The following is a 24,506-nucleotide window of genomic DNA, read 5'->3' on the forward strand; positions in this document are numbered from 1 at the left end:
TTCTCACCTACACAAAGTATTATTATAAAAACAAATGCACAATGTTTTCTTTGAACACTTTTTTATGTTTGCTTCAAAACGAAAATGAATTGAAACTGAACCTTGGAGAGGGAGGGACTTCGACGGGTGCAACGAATGTCTTCTCGCTGAAGAAGAGGACGAGGAGGAGGAAGGGCTGGAGTCTTCCTTTAGGCCCAGTTCGTCTTTCAGCGAACTGAACAGTTCTTCCTGCCGCTGCTCGTCCAGCGACAGCTTCCCTCTTCCGGCCCCCGTCGCCACGCCCAGGCCTTGTCCTCCCCTGGACCACTCGGTGGCGCTCCGAGACTTCTTGGAGCTTTGATGGGACACAGCAGCGGCTCCATTTGAGGAAGACGACGAAGGCGGTTGCATGGAGGTGCCGCTGTTAGAGGAACTCCCCATCCTCTTCCCGTCCCCTCCTTCACCTCCCCCTCTCTGGCCCTCGCTGAAGGCCTGGCTCGCGTGCGATTCCACTCCTGGTCTCCCGACGGTTGCTGCAGCTGTTGTGGTTGTTGTTGTTGCTGTGGAAGTCTCAGAGGTCTCCAGGCTGTTTGGTGCACCGCTGCTGGTGCCTTTAGGGATGCCCACCAGGTGACTCTGGTTGGAGTGGCTGGTCAGAAGGTCCTTCATCTCCTCATAAGAGCCCAGCGTGTTCTGAACACGATTGGCCAGGGCATCTCCTTTATTGGTCTGTGCAGACAGGAGGGGAAGGAAAGAGAGAGAGAGAGGGGGGGGGGGGGGGGGATAATGAACGGCATGAGCATCTCCATGCTTGTCATAATTGACGAATGTTCAGTGAAAATAGCCATTCTACAAGCTCACAGCACACCACAACACAATGCGTAGTGAGCACCACAGTTTGGGAACCCCTGGTGTAGATGGAAGGACAATGGGAGCCAAGTAAAGAACCTGGTCAACAGAGAATATTGGATTTTTAGGGTTTGTTTATGGATAAATGCCATTAAAAGTGTAATGGAGATCAAATGGACAACAAATGTGTATATTCAGACTTACAGACCCCCCCCCCCACACACACACACACACACACACACACACTCACTCTCTCTCTCTCTCTCTCTCTCTCTCTCTCTCTCTCTCTCTCTCTCTCTCTTTCTCTCTCTCATACACACACACACACACACACACAGCAAAGTTAGGTGTGAATAAATTAGCTCATCTCCTTCTCCATCTTGCCTTCATGAATAAAAGATATTCTGGCTGAAGAGGAACAGAACACATTTGCAGAAAAGCAACAACGGAAATGGAGGCAGGAGGAGGAATGACTACCTGTGTGTGCGAGTGTGTGCGAATGTGCGTGGGAGCGTGGGAGCACGCACGCTCATTCAGCGTGCGTGTGCATGTGTGAGAGTGTGAATAGACTATCCTAAATAGCTGCTAACAGCGTAACGCTCTTTAACAGGATTAGAAGAGGGATTAGCTAATAGCTGACTGACAGTGACAGAATACTAGTGAGAAAGGAAGAGAAAGAGACAGAGAGAGACAGAGAGAGAGAGAGAGAGAGAGAGAGAGAGAGAGAGAGAGAGAGAGAGAGACAGACAGAAAGAAAGAGAGACACATAGAGAGAGAGAGAGAGAGAGAGAGAGAGAGAGAGAGAGAGAGAGAGAGAGAGAGAGACAGACAGACAGACAGAGAGAGAAAGAGAGACACATAGAGAGAGAGAGAGAGAGAGAGAGAGAGAGAGAGAGAGAGAGAGAGAGAGAGAGACAGAGAGAGAAAGAGAGACACATAGAGAGAGAGAGAGAGAGAGAGAGAGAGAGAGAGAGAGAGACAGACAGACAGACAGACAGACAGACAGACAGACAGACAGACAGACAGACAGACAGACAGACAGACAGACAGACAGACAGACAGACAGACAGACAGACAGACAGACAGACAGACAGACAGACAGACAGACAGACAGACAGACAGACAGACAGACAGACAGACAGACAGACAGACAGACAAAGAGAGACACATAGAGAGAGAGAGAGAGAGAGAGAGAGAGAGAGAGAGAGAGAGAGACACTGATGAATGACAAAGCATTCATCAGACTATCAATTTAGTCGATTATAAAAAGTCTGTTTCGCATCGATTCATTGATATATACAAATGTTAAAACAAGTGTGAAAAAAGCACATCATTTGGTTAAAGTCAATAGAATAATCGACAAAGAAAATAAATGATAGTTAACAGGCCCACATTTGAGTTTCCTTTGTTCTTTTGAGTCCTGACTCTTGTGTGAGGAGAACATCCATCTGATCTCCCTCTTTACCTTATACGGTTCTCCAAATAGGTTGAATCCAGTAGAGAACATGTCTTCATCCTGCTGCACCTCTTGGTTCCTCCTCTCCCACTCTCTCCTCTTCAGGGCACTGCGCTCCGACTCGACATGACTGTAAAACACACACACATATAGGAGACATTATCGGCGCTGCTGGCTATAGCACTTCACAGATAGAGAGGAAACGGGCTATCGGCACTCCTTCTTGATAAACGCCAAATTGCTTTACCAAATTATTTTGGTAATGCAATTCCCTCAGCTTCCCTCAGTGTGGTCCAACTCTATACACGGCGTTAGCCTTGGAGCTTGGCACGCATTCAATGGACCAGAATAGAATGACCAGAAGTTAGTTGGCCAGTCTCAAAGTCAGACAACTGGGGCTGATTCTTGATCAGAATATTTATGACCAATTGTGCGTGTGAAAGGCATTATTATACAACAATATAATTTATTCATCACCTCCTACTGAAAATCTCACAAACCCACTGAGTGCACGAATTAGAATGAAAAGTTGCGGCACCTGGTTTTGATGCTATATTAAAACACATTGCTGGGGACCTGCTGGAACCCCCTCAAGGACCCCTGGGGGACCCGGGATCCCACTTTGAGAACCTCTGGTTTAAATGACAGCCCTATCTGCTGCTGTTTCTTCCTCTTGCATTGAGACCAGTGATTGGCTGGCCAAGCGACTGTTGGAACGCATCCCTAAATGGGGATTTGACTGAACCCATTTTCACGAGCCAAGCCGACCAGGGCAGCTCATCCATTCCTATTTCCTACCTTTTAACCTGTTACATACTGACAATGGAATAGGATAGGATAATGAAGGGTGAAACTATTCTATTTTTCTATTCACACAGTATAATGGCCCTAGTGTCTTTAGTTCAGTATGCATCTTGGGTAGCGATTATGACCAAAATAACAGTTTATCAGACACATTAAAAGGCATAGAAGAGATGGTTAAATGCATTAAAAGGACGTTCAAACAAAAATAAACAGGGAACGGAGACTATTGTCTCTCCCTGTCTGCATTCTCATTTCTCGCTACCTCAGGACCGTGCCCGACTTCAAGAACATTTAATCTATCATCAAAATGAGAAATGCAATGAAAGGAGAAATACTGGGGGAACTGCGAAAGAGAGAGGAGTGAAAAATTGGAAATGAAATTGAAATGGAGAGAGACGGAGACAAAAAAAAACATTACAACATCTCGGGGGGCTTAGGGGGAGAAAGAAAAAAACAAGACCCACTTTCAGAGCGACAGAAAAAAACATAATGATGAAAGAGAGAGAGGAGAGGTGTAGAGAGGAGGGAATAACAGAAAAAGTGATTGACAGTAGGGATGTATGTTTACGTATATGTGAGTGCTTCTGTGTGTGTGTGTGTGTGTGTGTGTGTGTGTGTGTGTGTGTGTGTGTGTGTGCGCGGACACAATGTAAAATATGTGGTTTGTGAGCATGTGAGTGTGTACAGTACAGTAGATGCCATTCCTGTTGTGTGTTGGGACTGATGGTTGACAGGTGCGTCGTCTGACGGCATAGATGGCACGCACGCACACGCACGCACGCATGCACACACACACACACACACACACACACACACACACACACACACACACACACACACACACACACACACACTGTGGACAGACAGACAGACAGACAGACAGACAGACAGAAGGAAGGGGATTTCACTTGCTGGTAATATCAGTAGGGGACTATACTGTTACATTTTCTCTGAATAAAATTGTAGCATTGGCAGTTTTATTTCATTTCCCCCCTCGCTCCACTTCGTGTGTGTGTGTGTGTGTGTGTGTGTGTGCGTGCGTGCGTGCATGCGTGCGCGAGCGCCCCGTGCATGCGTGTGCGTACTGCAAGCGTGTGTGAATGCTGAGGTAATGCTGATAGCCAGGGTAAACGCTGGGAATTTAATCTCAGCAGAGCTATGCTGCGCTCCCCTGATAACACACACACACACACACACACACGAGAGAGAGAGCGAAATTTAGGCAAATTAACTTGGAACATTCTCAAGTTGTTACTGGTAAACCGCTAGTAAAATAAACCACTTCCTGAACACACCACACATAACCAGACTGCTGTCCCAAAAGTATTATTATTACTTTATTGGAAAGTGGGCATTTAAGATTTTAGTAGTTTATTTAGAAAAGAGAGAGAGAGAGAGAGAGAGAGAGAGAGAGAGAGAGAATCTTAATTGGACTGCCTTAGGTAGGCAGCCCAATTAGGAAAGTAATTATTGAACCTAAAACAGAGATTGACACTGATTTCCAAGTCTGCGTTAGCTTGAGAATCAGTGAGTGACACAATCGTGTGACAAAGACACAATGTATGAATTAGGCTGTACATTAGCCAAGACAGGGGTAGTGGAGAGGGGGCAGGGGACACACTGTAGATATGAAGAGGTGTGTGTGTGTGTGTGTGTGTGTGTGTGTGTGTGTGTGTGTGTGTGTGTGGGGGGGGGGGGGGCGGGGGGGGGGGTTGGGGAGTGAGGGGGATAATGAGGAAGAGGAGGAGAAGGGGAGGGGGAGGGGAGAGGAATAGCTGTCAGGCAGCAGACAAAAGCTTTGTTTGAAGTGTCATGCCGACGATGTTTTTTTTTCCTATTGCCTACCGGTATGTGCGTGCTGCTGCTGCTGCTGTGTGTGTGTGTGTGTGTGTGTGTGTGTGTGTGTGTGTGTGTGTGTGGCATTACATGCACACACGCACAAAACAGAAGACGAATATCAGAAGGCTTTCCTGAAAACACCGGCTCAAAATAAGACCGACTAGCACAAAGACAGATGTCACACTGCATGGCTTTGAGTTTCTTTGTATACGAGCGATATCAAAACACAGTGCCTTGTGTTATTGCACGTCTCTCTGATGTGACAGCCAATATTATAATGAGACGCAGCCATCAAATACTGGTTTGCTATCATGCACTTCAAACTAGATTGTTTTGACATTGATGGATAGATGGGAGGTAGGACAATACATATAGATGCACTGCTTTGTGCATTTGTTTATATTGTGTGACAGGGGAGATTATAACGGCGCAGTTGAAACGTATCGCAAGCACACTGTACTCCTCCCACTATAGTATTTTCATTATTGAGTTATTTTACGTCCTCAGTTTGGGACTCAAAACAATTGTGAACCACGGCACCGTAAATATCTACATATGGCTTCTTTCCTGTTTCTTATTTTCTGGCCTCCTTTCGTTTAACCACCTTAAGCCCTATACACTTTGTTCTGCGGTTCTAAAAGCATTGTGATGCGACACGCTGCGATCGAGCTTACTGTGTAGATCTGCAATTTATTTCCGCAATTGTGTATTATGTTTTCAATATTTTGCCCAACATATGGATGCCAGTTTGAAAGTGGTAAAAAGAAACACAAAGATCACAAGACCTGTCACAATTATTATATAATCACCATATTAGACAATTCTTTTTGCATAATGGTCACTAATTCCCATGTAGATTTTTCCAAAAATAGTAGATCTACAAGCCTTCAACACGTCACTTTGTGCAAAGACACACTTAAATCGTTAATCGCAATTATTTGTGTGACAATTAATCGTCAGCTTAAATGTGTAATGGTGAGAGCCCTAAAGACCACCGTAGGGAGCAGGCATTGTGCTGACCTGCGGCCACAATAGCAGCAGCACAGAAAGCGCTCTAATCTGTTCTGCAACACGCTGATCTCTGTTACAGTGTGGCTTTATTTATCGCTGCCTGGGCACTGGATGTCTGATGTCACTGACTGATACATGGCCTGTAGTACCAGGCTACCAGCACAAAGCAGCGAGGAGTGAAATATGGCCACGGGCATGCATTGCAGACAAGCTGTACTGTCGGCTGGCCCATGTCAAGCTCCATCATAAAGCTGTCGCGATCATGACATTTTACTTGACGATTAATTGTCATACGAATAATTGCCATTGACAATTTAATTGTGTTTTGGAACATAAAAATCACATTTCTGTTTGGCTTTTAGGCTTTGTAAACAACATTTGCAAGGGGCAGTTGTGACAAATACGTTATGTGCAAAGACATTACAGGCAATGACCGATAATCAAAATGAATAATGTACTATGGCCAAAATAGGCAATATTTAATAATCTTATTCTTAAGATGTAAAAATGTTTTAAAAAAAACATTGTGGGTAGCCGATCTACAAGCTGGTAGATCTGCTATTTCCACTATTTAACGAAATGACTGAGCAAAAACATGTATTATCTCATAGGTTAAAAAACTTTTGACAATTGTATTTTCTACATTTTGTAAACACAGAAAGATACCAGGTTACTAGTTACCAAGAAGTAACCAAAAATAAATATGTTCACTGTGCTGTAGCAGCGGTCATGCACTTGTAAGTTAAGATGGGGAACTGGGTTTTAACTACAGCACTCTTGTAAGGTCCATAGGAAATGTAAAGGAGACTCTTTTATTTTCATTATCAGGTATTATGTCTAATTCTAAACATATATGTGTGCACTGCACTTTAATTATGCACCATAATTAGGTATTTAATTTGCAGTTGCCTATTTCAATAGGCAAAAGGCAAGTTTATTTGTACATTTCAACACAAGGCCAATCTAAAGTGCTTTACACAAAACATTGAGCATTAAGACACAAGACAATTGCAAAATAAACCTATTATAAAGGGATTTTTAAATCCAATTAAAAGAGGTAGTAAAAACAAAACAGTATAAAGTGGCAGTATAGAAGAAATTATATATTATTGTTTTTAACTCTGGAAAAGATAGCAGCAAACAGAAATGTCTTCTGCTTTGATTTAAGAACGGAGAGTTCTAGCAGACCTATGGTTTGCTGAGAATTTGTTCCAGTGTAGTGCATAAAAACTGAATGCTGCTTAGTTCCCACTCTGGGTTCAGAAAGTATCAAGAAATGACAAAGATAAATCTAACAAACAACTAAACTGACACAATAGTTTCAGTAGCCTACCAGTCCATGGTCCCTCCCAACTAGTACTGTATGTCTTGCTTCAACTTTGTCGCCCCCTCAATGGCTTATACTGTAGGACAGTGGTTCACAAAGTGGGGTCTGGGGAACCCCAGGGGTCCTTGATGGGGTTCCAAGGGGTCCCCAGCAAAAAATATATAATACAGGTATATCATCCATTAGTGATTTGAAAATACAGATTGATTTTCATAGAAGCTTGAAATTGTGAATTTTTATTTTTGAAACATTTAAACAATACAAATGGTATGGGGACATTGGGGGTCCCTGGCACAACTATATTTTCAGATGCACGAATACTTAAAGGGGGGTAGACTGGTTTCTGAAGTGAACAGACCACGTAGAAAGAACGCACCGTTTCGGACACGGGGCGGCTCGCCGGAACCGGGCCGGCACCCTGGGTGCGTTCCTGTGGGTCTGGAACCCCCCCCCCCCCCGGAAACCCCCACACAAAGTTGCACCACTCACTTCACACGTGTGTGATTTTTGAAATATTTTTGGCAACTCTAGGAAATAGCCCACAAGAACCTGCAAGCTCCATTTCTTATCGGATTTAAAACCATGACCTTCTTGCTGTGAGGCAATGTACTAACCACTGTGCCACCCTACACACACATATCAACCATTGCGGTAAATATATAGTCCATACCATAATGGACTATAATCTAGATTTGATTACATCTCCTGTCATGTCATCCTACCATGACAGACAGAGAATACTGCACATTACCACTACTGTCACTTAACCACATGAGCTGCAGCGTTACTATGCTGGGCATGACCTATAAGAACAAGAATACAAGAATTGGACAATAATAATAATAATAGCACATTTCATCTCAACATCTCACAGAGAAATAGCAGATCATTACAAGCTCACAATGTGTCACAATGCAACGTGTTGTTAGTTGGCAATTCGCTATTTTCGACAAAGAGATCTGGTGTAGAGCTGAAAAGAGGAGGAGGCCACAGTGTACAAACCACTGGGAGACCCCTGTCAAAGAATTGATATATGGTATAAGTGGAGAATTCAGCCAGTCCTAGACAGAACCTCTTGATTTCACTCAGCCAGTAATCAATGGATGTGCATTTACACAGTCCATGTTGTCTCAATTTCAAGGTTGTGAAGAGATAAAATGTAACAGCCCCCCAGAGGACCAGGTCACAGAGAGAGAGACTGCATTTTGACGTCAGACCGCCACCGCACAAACGCCAGACCGTGAACCATGTAGGCTCAAGGGGAGGAGGGGTAGAGGGGTAGAGGGATAGAGGGAGAGGGGGGGGAAGAGCGATATCTAGGGGGAGGGAAAGAAGAATAATGGGGCCTTTTTCGGCAGGGTTGAGACTTCAAGAGGCAGGGAGCGAGAGAACATATTGAGAGAGACAAAGAGAGCGCTGCGCTGAAGTGTCCGTACGTGACACCGTGAACAGACACATTTCAGAGTGCAAACACGGTTAAGTAGAATCATCACCACGGCAAACAGCGAAAGACAGCGTGACTGCAACACACGCCGCCTCGTCTGCTCCGCAGGATGCAAAGTATTTAGGAGGCACCGTTTGGCTTCAGGGCCTCTTTGTCAGCCAATCCCGAATGATGGTGCAATTATGTATTTATTCGAATTGTGTCTTAAATTGTATCGCTCTTGCTTAATTTATTTTGTGCGTGTGTGTGTGTGTGTGTGTGTGTGTGTGTGTGTCGTGTGTGAGACAAGAGATTCATTGAGTATGGAATCAAACAAAGCATTTACAAGGGAAATCAGCAGGGAGATGTGTGCATGGAAACAGACACCTTTATTTATTCCAGGTATTGAAATGTGTCACTGTGGTTAATGTGAACCTCTCTAACCCTATTAGATGAAGAGCATTTTAACTCGTAATAGTTTCACAGTAATTGATGCAATGAAGGACACACAGTAAACTGTGTAAAGAAAAAACAACGCTCCGAGTTATTTCCTGATTACTCAGATAAAACATAACAATTTATCATCTCCTTCCCAACACACACGCACGCACACGCGCACATGACACACACACACACACACACACACACACACACACACACACAAACGCACACACTCAATCTCATGATTATCAGCCGATAAAGGAAATAACATCTTAATTATTTAAAAGTTAGCAGACAGCAAAATGCAAAATATCATGTTCTGTGAAATCACAGATAAAACCCCATGGGGAGAGAGAGAGAGAGAGAGAGAGAGAGAGAGAGAGAGAGAGAGGGGAAGGGGGCAAAGGAAGTAGACCTGGAGTACACAGTGTTAATCCCCAGTGTTAAACAGTGTGTGAAAATGAGTTAAATGAACAACCAGATTATGTTGCTGTGTAAAGACAGTGACCGACAGACACAGATGAACATAAAGAGAGTCACAGAAAGACTGTCACAATCATTACATAATCACCTAATGGCAATTATTTTAGATAATCCCAATTATTTTTGCATAATCGTCAATCATTTCCATGTTGAAAAATTTTCATAATTAAAAGTGAAGTGCCCTTGAGCAAGGCACTGAACCCCCAACTGCTCCCCCTGGAGCTGCTTGGCCAACAGTATAAGACTGTGGTTGTACTGGTCAGCTCCCAGGTTTTAATGTGCGTGTGTGTGTGTGTGTGTGTGTGTGTGTGTGTGTGTGTGTGTGTGTGTGTGTGTGTGTGTGTGTGTATCTGTGTGTTTCTATGTGCAGGGCGTTGCTGAAAATGAGCACTTGTGCTCAGCTACTACCCTGGGTAAATAAAGGATAAGAAATATATATATATTTGGAAAGAAAAATATATGAAAAATAATTAAATGTGTCAGTGATTTCTTTGTATATTTAAGGTATTTGTAATATCTTCCCTGTGCAAAAATTACGAAGCCTTAAAGGCAAACAGAAACACAAATTGTAACATTTCAATGTTCAACGCAAAAAACGCAATTAAATCGTTAATCACAATTATTTGTGTGACAATTAATCGTCAATTTAAAAGTGGTATTGTCACAGGCAGTCCTACTGAAGACAGCAGTAGTGGAGTAGTAGAGAAGGTAAAGAGAGACATGGTGAGGAGCAAACATTACAATAAAAGAGAGACAGCAGGGAATGGAATTGACAGCAACCGAGGAAAGGGGGCAGGAGGTGCTAACCCAGGTAATTATAATATTACAGAGCATTTGGACCTGAATAAGCAAACAGTTAAAGGAGTAATATTTCTAAGTCTTAGCGTAGTTTATATTCTTTCTCCTTTTTCTTTTGCAACAGACCAAGTTAGAGCACAGCATTACATGGTAAGAAGGGCATAACAACATATAACAACATAAATGAAGCATTATAGCAGCAGCCGGCAAAAACTAGAGTTCTCAACTCTATACCTGGGCCCTCATTAAACTCTGTACACTCAAGAGAATGTCCCCGTTACCACCCTTAGATCTCCATATACTGTATATGAAGCTGACCTGTTCTGACATTCCATATGTTGATCTGACCTCGTCAAACCCTGTACACTCAAGACATGCTCGTTATATGGCCAGTACAGAATTCCTTCCATGTTGATCTGACCCCCCATGCCAAAGCGCCAGCGCTCGCCCAGCACTTTAGAACTAGCTAAGTTAAGGTAGTTATAATGTTCTGTTCCACTGAGCTTATAATGCCTTATGGCTGGAACTTATTGCGACTGTAGGTCGCAGATTACTATGAAAACCTGCAAAACATGTCAGTGACTCAGACGCCTTGTGACACGTCACGTCACCATATATGGTTGTCAGTCCGTGACGCCTCGTGACACTATATGGCCGTCTCCATAATAAAGATCAGAACACTGACCTCATCAGACCCTGGATAGCCATACATGGAGAAGACTGGATCATCACCTAGATCTGCATATATGGAGTTGGCGAGCAACTCTACATCAACTCTACACCAAGACTGCTGCAGGGGCAGGCCCGTCTAGAGTTTAAATGGACAGGTATCAGTCAAAAGGGAGACATCGAAGCCTCGAAGGATGGGGATGGGGAAGGATCACCATATGGAATGTCAGAACAGGTCAGCTCCACATATGGAGATCTAAGGGTTGAGGTCAGTTGTAGATTTGCTGGCCAATATTGATGACATCAGGGATCTCCATATATGGGCTTAATATTGATGACCTTAGGGATCTCCATACATCAAGGACGGAGAGATCCCTGATGATGTCACGTGATGTCACGAGGCATGACCATATATAGTCATGCCTGGGGGTGACCAACCAACCAAAAAATTGACGGGAAATGCACAATTTCATAGTTAACTGCGATCTGCGGTCGCAATAAACATTGTTATAAGTTGTCATACATGATAACAAGTGTTGTAATGCCTTGTAAGTGCATTTTAATCCATTGTAAATGTGATTATAGTGCATTAAAGACCCAACTTTTAAGAAAATTTACTATGTGATATAGAAGCATGGTACTATTTGATAATAATTACCATCTTCAGACAGAGTGCAGGGAGTGAAAGGGAGAGAATCAAGAAATGCAGAGAAGGACAGGGGAAAAGAAAGGAAGTGATAAAGTGTAGTATGTACAAGATGCTAGGCGACATTAATGTCTGTCTCAAAATGCATTGAACCCAATCACTGCAGCCACGCACTCCATCTCCGAGCTCCAGTGTACACACACACACACACACACACACACACACACACACACACACACACACACACACACACACACACACACACACACACACACACATTATTATTCATTAAACCCTATAGGGTTAGCCAATACATTTTCATTTTAATGATCAAACGATTGTGTTCCACCTTGGATAAGTGGAACTAACATAGTATAAGTTAAGTTCTTTAATATTAATTGGTATCACTTTCTAATATTGATGTTAAAATTATCATTAAAATCATAGTGTATTGCCAATATTTGGGGGCCAACTTGCAATACCCTCTCGGCCCATCAGTAGGCCCCGCCCCGGCCCACAGATTGAGAAACACTGTGCTATAGTGACATTAATGTCTGCCTCACAACGCACTGAACCAAAACACTGGAGACACAAGGTCTCAGTGAATCCGTCTCTGTCCCTCTCTCTCTCTCTCTCTCACACACACACACACACACACACACACACACACACACACACACACACACACACACACACACACACACACACACACACACACACACACACACACACACACACACACACACACACACACACACACACACACACACACGTCCTTCACAATGTCTATTTCTCAAACTCTACTATACGGCCCTCACAAGAATAGTAATACAGGAAGACACATGCACACGCACACGCACACGCACACACACACACACACACACACACACACACACACACACACACACACACACACACACACACACACACACACACACACACATACACACACACACACACACACACACAGAGCGATAAGAAAACAATGTTAGACAGGTAGTTTATCATAAGGGCAGGAGGAGACAGAGAGAGATTAGAAACCCACCCTCTATACGGAGCAACACAAACACTGTGTGTGTGCTTGTGTGTGTGTGCGTGCGTGCGTGCGCCATGCGTGTGTCTAGGCCTGTCAGTGTTTATTCACATGCTCCTGCAGGGTGTATTTGTGAGTTCCGGGCATCCTCTCTGGTACATAATTTTGGACCAGATAATTACTTGCAAGTACGTTGTTATTTCCAGTCTGCAGCACTATGGCTCTTAGGCCTAATTAAGGCTTTGCTGTATGACAGTTTCGATGCAACGGGTTGCATTCTCATTGTGTGTGTTGAAAATCTGTTCTAACTTCTAATACGACAAAGGACAAACAGGGTTTTATTCCCTGTGTCTGCATGCATCCCCCATACATCTGTCCCTTCAGGGCCTTCACACATCTATTGGCCTCAAGTTTGCTATTGTAACCAGTAAATGTCAAACTGTTATATAATTCTAGTAGACTTTAAATGATAACAGACTGGATTCCCGGTAGGCCAGGGCAGAACCACCACTGCTGATTTAATCTGCCTCATATCACCATTCACCAATAACTAGCCTGGAATCCAGACTGATTCGCTCCGTTCGGGTGATTTATTTTGTCTCTTCTCCATCTGGAAATCATGCTATTTCCAAGCGCACGCACGCACGCACGCACGCACGCACGCACGCACGCACGCACGCACGCACGCACGCACACACACACACACACACACACACACACACACACACACACACACACACACACACACACACACACACACAGGTTTATAACGTGATTTTAATTAAAGTGTAAATTAACCTGTACAATAAATAACTTTCTTCAACTTAATGCAGATAAAACAGAGATCCTTGTTATAGGCCCTGAAAGATCCGACTCTCCCTGGGCTCACTGGCATCCAACATAACAGACACTGCAAAAAATCTCTGCGTCTTCTTTGATCAATGCAAGAATTTCGAGTTCCACGTAAAGAAGGTTGCCGTCTTCCCGTCTTGACTACTGTAATGGACTCTACACTACCCTTAGCTGTTCCTCTATCCACAAACTACAATTAGTACAGAATACAGCCGCTAGAATTCTCACCAACACAAACCTCGGAGCTCATATAACACCGGTACTGGCCGCACTGCCCATCAAATCTAGAATTGATTTTAAAATTATTTTACCAACCTATAAGGCATTAATGCCTAATGCGAGATCCCTCAGGTCCTCTGACAAGGGCCTTCTGAAGATTCCGGCCTCCAAACTCGTAACCAAGGGGGACCGGGCCTTTGCAACACTATGGACACCCTACCCTTGTCGATTAAAAAAAGGCTGAGTGACATTTTGTTAAAAACACATTTATTTAGGTTATATTTTGTCTTGTAAAAACATTTCTGTCCGCAGGTTAATGTTTTTGCTTTATTTCTCGTTGTCATTGCTCCTGTGTGCCTGTTTTAACTTGATTGATTTATATTGTTGGTCACTATACAGCACTTTGTAACGTTGTGTTGAAAGGTGCTTTATAAATAAAATGTACTTACTTACAAAGATGTACTATATAACTATAGAAATCATTGAAACAGAGGATACCAATTTTATAGAATCGGTCATAAACAAGTGAAATTGGAAGTGATGAAACAAATAAAATGAGCAGACAAAACTGGAATTAGATTGGAACACTATAAAACTGAAGCTCAAATATGATATTTGTGGAGTTCTCTCTCCTGACTGTTTATTAAAGAGCTGGAGAGACAGGGAGGAGACCTCTGTTATACTCTTTAATATAATACTAACAGATAGGCTATATATACTGTAACTTTAACACATTTTTTAAGATAAAATCTTGTGGTCCCCATACAAGATTCACGGATACCCAGATGGCATTGGTAGAGGCGATCACATACTTGTGTACACTGTACACACACCATACAGTATGTGCAATGCACTACACATGCTTGAATCCATGTGTGTGAGAGATAAAGACAAGAGACTCAGACAGTTTGTCTACCAATTTACAATGGCATGGGTGCCAGTGCGTGTGTGTGTGTGTGTGTGTGTGTGTGTGTGTGTGTGTGTTAATTTCCATGGCGAATGCTGTGGTTAGGATGTTAATGGGAGCTGTCATTTAGAGTATAATAGCTTTACTAATTTAATCAAAGCCATTATCAGGCTTATCAGTATACTGTGTCATTCAATAACATTGATCTCAATACAGAGAGATAGATTATCATGCATTCATCATTGCCCAAATTGATCCCAACCAATGTGTCCTGGCCAGCCGATGTATTCCAAGGGCAACAACCAACAATATAGTGCAAGTATGACTGTATGACTTGACTACACAGATGTCATGTACTCTTGTCAATACCTCAATACCTCATCATTCCATTTGGCTTTGTTACCGTAATTTTCTATCTAAATAGGATATTGATAAATAAAATAAATGTATCACATATATGTATTTGCTCTGGTTGAGGGGATTGATAAAAGGCCAGAAAGGGTGATAAGCTTGATTTGATATCAGCTAATATTCATACAAGTCAACTCAAAATATATCAGCTCCCAAATCGGCACAATCTATATTTGTTGTGGACAGAGAGGGTGATAAGCCACAATGTTATCAGCTCTACAGCTCAAAAGGCAGTTGATTAGTCTTACAGTAGTCAGATAAATCTAACGCCTTTGCACAACTATTGATAAAGGACCAAAATTAATAATGTGTTACAGACACAAGATGAAATGACCAAACAATGACCACGGACAGACCAAAACCCAGACATTCTGACTGTGATTTAGGCCCGCCGTTACTGTAATAGATTTAATTGGCGTAAAGTAAGATGGATCTCTGTACTTTTTAAAATTGGAAAAAATTAAATGGAGTTGGAACAACTGATGTTCAGGAGGAGAAACACACATTGGCCCTGCCCTTCATGCCACTCTCCGCCCTCCACGTCAATCTACCTGTCCCCATTTATACCTGCCCAGTACCACCCAGAATCCTCCATGCTTCGCCCGCCTCGCTGCGTCGCACAAGGCTTCTCGCAACGCAACCCACCCCCACCCCTTCACCTCCATAGCAGCTCCTCTCCCCGCTCCCCCCAAAGGAGCTACTACATCCACCTCGCCAAAAGTGGATCAAACGATAAAAAAAAACTCTCTCCTCTCCTTCTCAGGTTCCTGCGGGGGGATATCGTCCATGCGCACCGTAAGACGAACGCCTTACGACGAACGCCACACGACGAGTGCCATTCGACCTCCTCCCCAAAGACTCCAGGGTCGGCGACCCCCCCGGAACCTACACATCCGCATTCATTCATCCCTCCTCCATCCCTCCATTTCTTCACTGTCAATAAATTCCTTAAACCTCCCCAATGGTGTGTTCATTCCTACTAGTGAAATACACATTGAGTAAAGCGTGGCAGCCTTTTCTATTGTACGTTGATAATCTTGCACCCCCAAATGAACCCGATTGACTCTGTTGACAACTTGACATTCTGTTCTCTGTTATGTAATAACCCCATGGTGCATACCTGCTTATCACCTCACTGAGTGACATGTGAGATTGCTTTCTAGACCATGCCTATCTTAACTAAATGTGGCGTTTATAGACCATATGGACTGTTAAATGTTATTGGAGAGTTTACGTTTTGTATTAGTTCATTTAAAATGTTTCTAAAATTTTTCTGTCTGTGTGTTCACTCTGTTGTTTTTGCTGTTGTGTGTCACTTTTCTTTCTTACTCTTAATATGTGGAAAATAGTGGCCTTCGATGGTTCACTGTGTATCATCAAGGGTGAGACCAGCAGCACCTGCCATGTTCTCACTTCTCAGCCAACTGAGTGAGTTGAGAGCGAGGGTAATACACTGTGTAAATAGAACTAACTGTACACACACGTGCAGTCGTGCACGCACACACGCGCACACGCGCACACACGCACACACACACACACACACACACACACACACACACACACACACACACACGCACAGCAAAGAACCAAGTGAGAGAATTTCTGTCTTCCATTTCTTCATCACTACAGCTTCCTCCTGATCTTGTTCATGTTTATCCCTATTTCACTCGTTTCCCTAGTCTACACTCTCTCTTCCTCTTTGTTTCACTCCTTTCCCTCTACTCTTTGTTTTTGCTGCCTGCCAATGTGAACAAGCTACATTGAACACGCACGTCACATGCATGCACACACACACACACACACACACACACACACACACACACACACACACACACACACACACGTGTGTGCGTGCATGTGTGACTTTGTGTGAGTGTGTGTGCACTGTGTGTGTGTGTGTGTGTGTGTGTGTGTGTGTGTGTTTGTGTGCGTGCGTGCATGTGTGTGTTCGTGCATGTGTATGTGCATGCATGTGTGTCTGTGCAAAAAAGATAATAATTTTTTTGGGACTCCGGCAGCATTACCTCTCTCCTATGTTGCTATGGCAACAAAGTCAGAGAGAGAGAGAGAGGAGAAGGGAGAGAGACAGAGAGAGAAACCCCCAAGGACGGACACACACACACACACACACACGCTCGCGTGCACGCCAAAAACATGCCTACACACCACGTTCCATCTTACCCTCTCAGTCTCTCTTTCTCTCCCTGCTCATATTCTATGTTTGTCTGTCTCTGTCTCTCTACCCATCTCTCTCCCTCTCTTTCAGACAAAGGCTGTTTCCAGCCAATTAGCCGTTCCTACTAGCACAGAGAGGGTTAAGAACTGCTTGGTGTCTGCAGCCCAGAGATTTTACCTCCAGCCATTTAGCCCTGCCTGGGAAAGACTGCACACTCCTCTGTAGTATTCAACATATGACACAGATATACAGTATGTACACAATTATTATACGCAATATCCCAGGGAATGGAGAAAGGCAATAGCAATATAATAGAATCAATAGCCTGACAATAAAAATGCACATTACCATATCCTATTCCTACACTATATAATACACCACACACACACGCACAGTCGCACACGCATGAGCACGCACACACTTGATAGCACCTGAGGAGGCATTAAGCGAAACGCATTGTGCATCGCCTGTGTTTTTTAATAATAAAGTAGTTTTTATTTGTTGCTTCCCATGTAAAGTGTCTTTGGGTACTCATAAAAGTGCTATATAAGTTTGATATATTAGGCATGTAACGATATATCGTAAATCGATTTAAATCGATATATGAATCCCGACGATTTGATTAAATGTAATATTTTTTTTAAATAGGGGGGGCTAGTGAATTATGGTGTGTGTGATATGAAATGTGAGCTTTAATCATATTCCATTACATTCAAGTGTTTTGGAGAGAAATGAGACAGACTCCATGCAGTCACTTTCAGTAGTAGAGCACTGCATAGGGGAGCGAGCTGTGTGTGTCTGTAAAAAATGGAAAATATTCTTTCCATTAAAAGAATCGTGAAAAATCGTATCGTGAACCTATTGTATTTTGAGTTCAGTGAATCGTTACATGCCTAATATGTGTGTGTGTGTGTGTGTGTGCAGCTTAAAGGGAACGGAACTGCTCGTATTGTTTCACTCTCCGCTGAATAAAGAATGGGTTTACATGCATGACTTTTTGCATCGCTTGAAAGCAAGGCAGGAGCCGCAGGACCACCACCAGTGTGGCGTGTGTGAGTGGGCCACCAGGCGAGAGCAGCCTCATTTTCAGATTTGAACCTGTGATCTTGAGAATGTGGACCTAGCATCTTAACTCTATATTTAACTCTAAAGTCTATATTTCTAACAAGACTAAAAGCCCGACACGCAGCCCCTAGAGCAGTGGTTCCCAGGGGTCCTTGAGATAGTTCCAGGGGGTCCCCAGCTAAATGATAGTTTGGAACCAAATTAACATTGATTTTACTGTATAAATTGGGGGTCCCAGAGATAGAAATGGCATTCAATGGGGGTCAAACTGGCGGTCCTTGAAATTAAACAGGTTGAGAATCACTGCTAGAGCCGTAAAAAATCTTCTCTTCTCTTATGGGAGTCCCTGGCATATCTTTTCAAATGGGGGTCTGCGGGCTAGTGTCAATTTGGGTGTCAAAGTTTAGGAACCAGTTTGGGAAGCAGGCCATGCTGCTCCTCCTCCAACAGGATAGTTTGAGCCAAAGGCTGCATGCTGCTGGAAGAAAGACTATGGGGTCACCAAATCAGCAGAGCTCATCTTCCGGGAATCATGAAGGTACTTAGGTACCCACTATCCAGATAATCCCATGGCTATCCAGGCTGTAGGTTTTGAAATATCTCGTGTTGGACAGATTGAGAGAAAGACCAACATTGCCGATACAGGTTAATATATGAGGTTAATATATGACGTAGACCTACAGTATAACTACATATAAAACTACACATGGAGTTCAATGCAGAGATACTGGACGCATGAAGGTTGCTGTAAAATAGCCCTTATCTAGTAAGTAGTTAAAGCGTGATCCCTTATCCAGTATGGAAAGGGTTCCGTTTTCAATGGACACTGCAGTGCAAACACTGCCAAGTAAAATGAAAGTGAAGCTCAGTGTAAGGCTCAAACATTCTTATTTTAAAGATAGGAAGAAAATACAGATTAACCATGCAGATATACTGTAACGGGGGGGGGGGGGGGGGAGGATTTTAGGACAATATTAAAGATAACGTTTAGGCTTGAAAAGAAAACGTCTGTGAAAACCTAAATAAATGTATTACACTTACCACCTCCCCACTCCCTCTTTCAATCTCTGCATTTTTCTTGCTCTTGCTCTTCCAACGGAAGAGTCTAACAAACAGACTAGTCTATAACCCTCACCCTCTCAGTGTGAGTGAAGGTGACTCTGCTCTCTGTATTTTCTTCAAGTTGAAAAACGGAATGAACCAAAGGAAAAACAAAAGATGACAAAATAATTATTTAAAAGAAAGACAGAGTGTCACACAGCTCAGTGTGACGCGGCAGCATCACAGAGAAGCTGCTTTTGATCTTCATAAAAGCACAGCCTAACGTTAACTCTTGGACCAAACAAAAGGAACCAAATTAACATTGATTTTACTGTATAAATTGGGGGTCCCAGAGATAGAAATGGCATTCAATGGGGGTCAAACTGGCGGTCCTTGAAATTAAACAGGTTGAGAATCACTGCTAGAGCCGTAAAAAATCTTCTCTTCTCTTATGGGAGTCCCTGGCATATCTTTTCAAATGGGGGTCTGCGGGCTAGTGTCAATTTGGGTGTCAAAGTTTAGGAACCAGTTTGGGAAGCAGGCCATGCTGCTCCTCCTCCAACAGGATAGTTTGAGCCAAAGGCTGCATGCTGCTGGAAGAAAGACTATGGGGTCACCAAATCAGCAGAGCTCATCTTCCGGGAATCATGAAGGTACTTAGGTACCCACTATCCAGATAATCCCATGGCTATCCAGGCTGTAGGTTTTGAAATATCTCGTGTTGGACAGATTGAGAGAAAGACCAACATTGCCGATACAGGTTAATATATGAGGTTAATATATGACGTAGACCTACAGTATAACTACATATAAAACTACACATGGAGTTCAATGCAGAGATACTGGACGCATGAAGGTTGCTGTAAAATAGCCCTTATCTAGTAAGTAGTTAAAGCGTGATCCCTTATCCAGTATGGAAAGGGTTCCGTTTTCAATGGACACTGCAGTGCAAACACTGCCAAGTAAAATGAAAGTGAAGCTCAGTGTAAGGCTCAAACATTCTTATTTTAAAGATAGGAAGAAAATACAGATTAACCATGCAGATATACTGTAACGGGGGGGGGGGGGGGGGGGGAGGATTTTAGGACAATATTAAAGATAACGTTTAGGCTTGAAAAGAAAACGTCTGTGAAAACCTAAATAAATGTATTACACTTACCACCTCCCCACTCCCTCTTTCAATCTCTGCATTTTTCTTGCTCTTGCTCTTCCAACGGAAGAGTCTAACAAACAGACTAGTCTATAACCCTCACCCTCTCAGTGTGAGTGAAGGTGACTCTGCTCTCTGTATTTTCTTCAAGTTGAAAAACGGAATGAACCAAAGGAAAAACAAAAGATGACAAAATAATTATTTAAAAGAAAGACAGAGTGTCACACAGCTCAGTGTGACGCGGCAGCATCACAGAGAAGCTGCTTTTGATCTTCATAAAAGCACAGCCTAACGTTAACTCTTGGACCAAACAAAAGGCTGCTTGGAAAATAAAAATTGCATGCGAGTGGAGTCCTCGGGAGACTCCCACGTGGGAGTATTTGTACTCTGCACTTTGATGACATGGCAATTCAACAGGGAGACTCAAGAAAGAGTGTCACAGAGGAAAAGTTGAAGGATAAAGGCAGGCATGGGGTGGAGAGAAGGAGTCTGGTGTATGGATTTATATCCCCCATGGCTCTGCTTTTGATACCCCCCCCCCCCCCTCTTTATCACCTTGTGGATAATGTGTTTTATCCCTGGTCAGATTAAATACATGCATTTCCTTTTGGTATTTCCGTTTGATATTTCGTTTGATATTTATGTTTGACGGTATCAAATTGAGCAATTGTCATGTATGAGGTACAGTATGAGGTTTTAAGTGTGCAGGATGTGTTAATGTTATGTTATGTACACTTACAGCAAAACAAGTGTATGTGTGTGCGTGCGTGCGTGTGTGCGTGCATGTGTGCGTGGTGTTGTGTTGTGTGTGCGTTACAACTAGGTGTGTGTGTGTGTCTATATCTAAGAGAGGATTGTGAGGGGCATGCTGGCAGATTTAGACATAAAAATAGAAACTTGTGCCATTTAATTGTGGCGTCCCTTCAGTGAACTGTGTCCCTTGCTGCCCACTATCCTGAAGCTATACCCCAGTGTGATCTTTGGAGAATGGCTGTGTGTGTGTGTGTGTGTGTGTGTGTGTGTGTGTGTGTGTGTGTGTGTGTGTGTGTGTGTGTGTGTGTGTGTGTGATTGTGTGTGTGTGCGTGTGTGCGTGTGTGTGCGTGTATGCGTCCGTGTGCATGCGTGTGAATGTGTGTGTGCTGATTATGAAAATTAATAAATTAACACACGTGCATGTGTATCAGTTATCATCCATCTTCATCTTTTATGCGTGCGTGCGTGCATGTACGCGCGCGCGCGTGTGTGTGTTGGAGCAGAGTGGAAATATTTCTGTCCTTTTTTATTTGCTGTGAAGCTTATAATTGTATGTATACTATGCATTTTAGAGTACAGACTACATAAATATGCATGATTGTTATTCTTAAGCGTAGGGACCTATGTCACAGAGAGAAAGTTCTTTGAAAGAGAGACACGCACTTACTGTGTTTTGTGTGCTATAAAAAGGACTAAGGTTATGACTTGAACAGTGGTCTCAGTGGACAAACGCTGAAGTCATTTTTCTGCTTTATGACTCACATAATCACAGCTCTTTGGCTTTGTAGGGCAGTGTACTAGCAGATCTGCACTAGACTCCATGTCGGAATAATGAATGTCCATTGTCCACGCTATAAATAAAAATAAAAGCCATTCAGTGCACAGTATGTATACATGAAATACATAAATTGCTAAATGCAGGACTAATGACCAATAGCTGAGATTTGTCATCCTCAAAGTACCTTTAAAAAGCAGACATCAATACACGGTGCTTCAATATGCTTCCTGTGTTCACTGTTCTCTGTCAGAGTGTGACAGTGCAGGTCAGCCTTAATGACACAAAAAAACACCAGCGACCAAAACACAACTAACACCTGGAAATCAATAAACTGTTAGACAGGATACGGTAGGTCACACACAAGGCACATGGGGAACAAACATTTATGCAGGTACTGTATATACACGCACACGTGCAATACTGTGTGTACATGCAAATAAATATTTCAGTTATGCACAAGCACACACACACACAGGCACACACACATGCACTTACGCACGCTCGCAAAGATTTGCTGTATTGATCGAACTGCCCGTTAGCTATATTCTCCAGCACCCCCAAGTACATAGTGAGGGCTTACAGCTTGTCTCTCCTCTCCAGTCCACTGCCATCTATCTTAAGACTAATGAGGCTCGACACACTGTGCTTGCCAGTTGCACGGTCAATATTATATACACAAATATACTGTGCAGAGATACTCAAAGGCAAAGAATTGGCTGGCATTGGTCTTCTCGGCAACGAGGCACGATACATAAAAGGGTTGGCAATATTATATTGAATCCCCAATTATGACTGATTGTTGAGCTATTATGCAACGTCAACATATCAATGGATTGCAATGTATGTTTTAACCAGGTGGGTCTATTCCAAACATTCTCCAAAAATAGCTGATAGTACAAGCTCACTACGGCGCGTTATATGAGCTTGTAGATCAGCTATTTTCGACAAAGATATTTGGTGTAGAGGGGAAAAAAGGGCAGACCAAATAGAGCCCTATATAACGCCAGTAAACTAAATATATGGTCTTATTAATGAACAAACAAATGTATTTTTTGCTCTATCTCTGTTACCTGCCTTTTAACCTGTGCTGTCTGCCGCAGGTATTAAACACTTACAGTTTGTTTTCTAATCATTATAATAGGTTACATCAAAAAAGCCTATTTAGTTATGTTGGTTGCAATTTTATTTGCAGGACTTTAGCTTACAATTTGACAAGGACTAGGGCAGCGAATGACAAAGTTCCTTAGACAAACAAAATGCTGAGGTGAGGTAGAATTCATCCATCGTAATTAATTAATCTATAGTTGTTCAGGGAGAAAACATCTGGGAAGCAATGTTTCACGTCCTTCAGAGGTGAGGGAACCTCACATTTATCTGCTTCCCCACCGTCTCCCAGTGTCCTCAGCTGGGAGAGAGCAACCCGCCACAGCCGTTGGCTTGTTTGTTAAAAAAACAGAACAGGGGATGTCAGGCATTGGGGGAAAAGCCAGAAGGAATACCATCCCTAATTTGTAATTTCAAAATGATGTCCACACAGTTGGACCGAAATACTTTTTACCATGTACTGTATAACAGTGAGCAGAGATTATTCACAAAGCCGCATCACAAATTCTGAAGCAAAACACACTCGCCTAAAAATAACTTTTCAGGAAATGAAAAAGAAAAGCTGTTTAACTGCCATGTAATTTGGGGATTACAGATGTTAGATAATGTCAGATGTGATCTGACAATTACTCTGACTGCTGCACATCATAAACTTAAATCGTAAACAGACATGTCTGTCTTTTTTGGTTTTGAGTTTTTGCGGTGGGGCGGGGGAGGGGGGTTACGTTATACCCATTTTATAATGTATTTCTCTCTCAGCTGGGTGAAACACTTCAGAGGCAATTTCCTCTTCATGCGTTTTGTACAAATTAAGTTTATTTAGGATAATTACATTGCAGATTCGTTAATTTTATCTGCTTAGCAGATCCTCTTGCTTAAAAGTGTAAGCTATAGTTTATAATGTAGATTCTAAATCTAAGATTCAGAAACCCTAACCTGACTAAGCACAATAAATTCACTGGAATGTGTGTGACAATGGTGCAGACACTAACAACACACAACACACATTAATACTATCTGTCTCACACTCACACCACAGCACAGAGCATAGAGCCTCTCAATTAACCTGGTCCATTGGGGTCCATTACAGTATGAGACTATACAGTAAGTCGAAAACTACAGACAAAAATTAGGTATGCCAAATACATGTTTAAAAGTGCAGTTGGAACAGGTTTGATTGATTGATTGATTAACAGTTTGCAGAATGACAGTACATTTCAAGTACAACTCAACTGTTAACTGTGAGTGGATGACACCATAAAGCATTACACTTGTAAAGTGACATGTAGCA

The 24,506-nt window shown here is 42.7% G+C and overlaps 1 protein-coding gene across 1 annotated transcript in view; it reads right to left on the minus strand.

Annotated features, from left to right (window-relative positions):
• The window catches only part of aff2 (AF4/FMR2 family, member 2), a 115,498-nt gene that overhangs the window by 85,296 nt on the left and 5,696 nt on the right, over positions 1-24,506 (minus strand). The window contains exons 2-3 of the mRNA XM_083785724.1: positions 2,294-2,414; positions 102-708 (exon numbers count right to left, since the gene is read on the minus strand). Coding sequence (XP_083641850.1) covers positions 102-708; positions 2,294-2,414 — 728 coding nt within the window. The remainder of the gene's footprint in view (positions 1-101; positions 709-2,293; positions 2,415-24,506) is intronic.

The sequence above is a fragment of the Protomyctophum parallelum genome (genome assembly GCF_964188405.1).
Source record: "Protomyctophum parallelum genome assembly, chromosome: 16".
Lineage (NCBI taxonomy): Eukaryota > Metazoa > Chordata > Actinopteri > Myctophiformes > Myctophidae > Protomyctophum > Protomyctophum parallelum.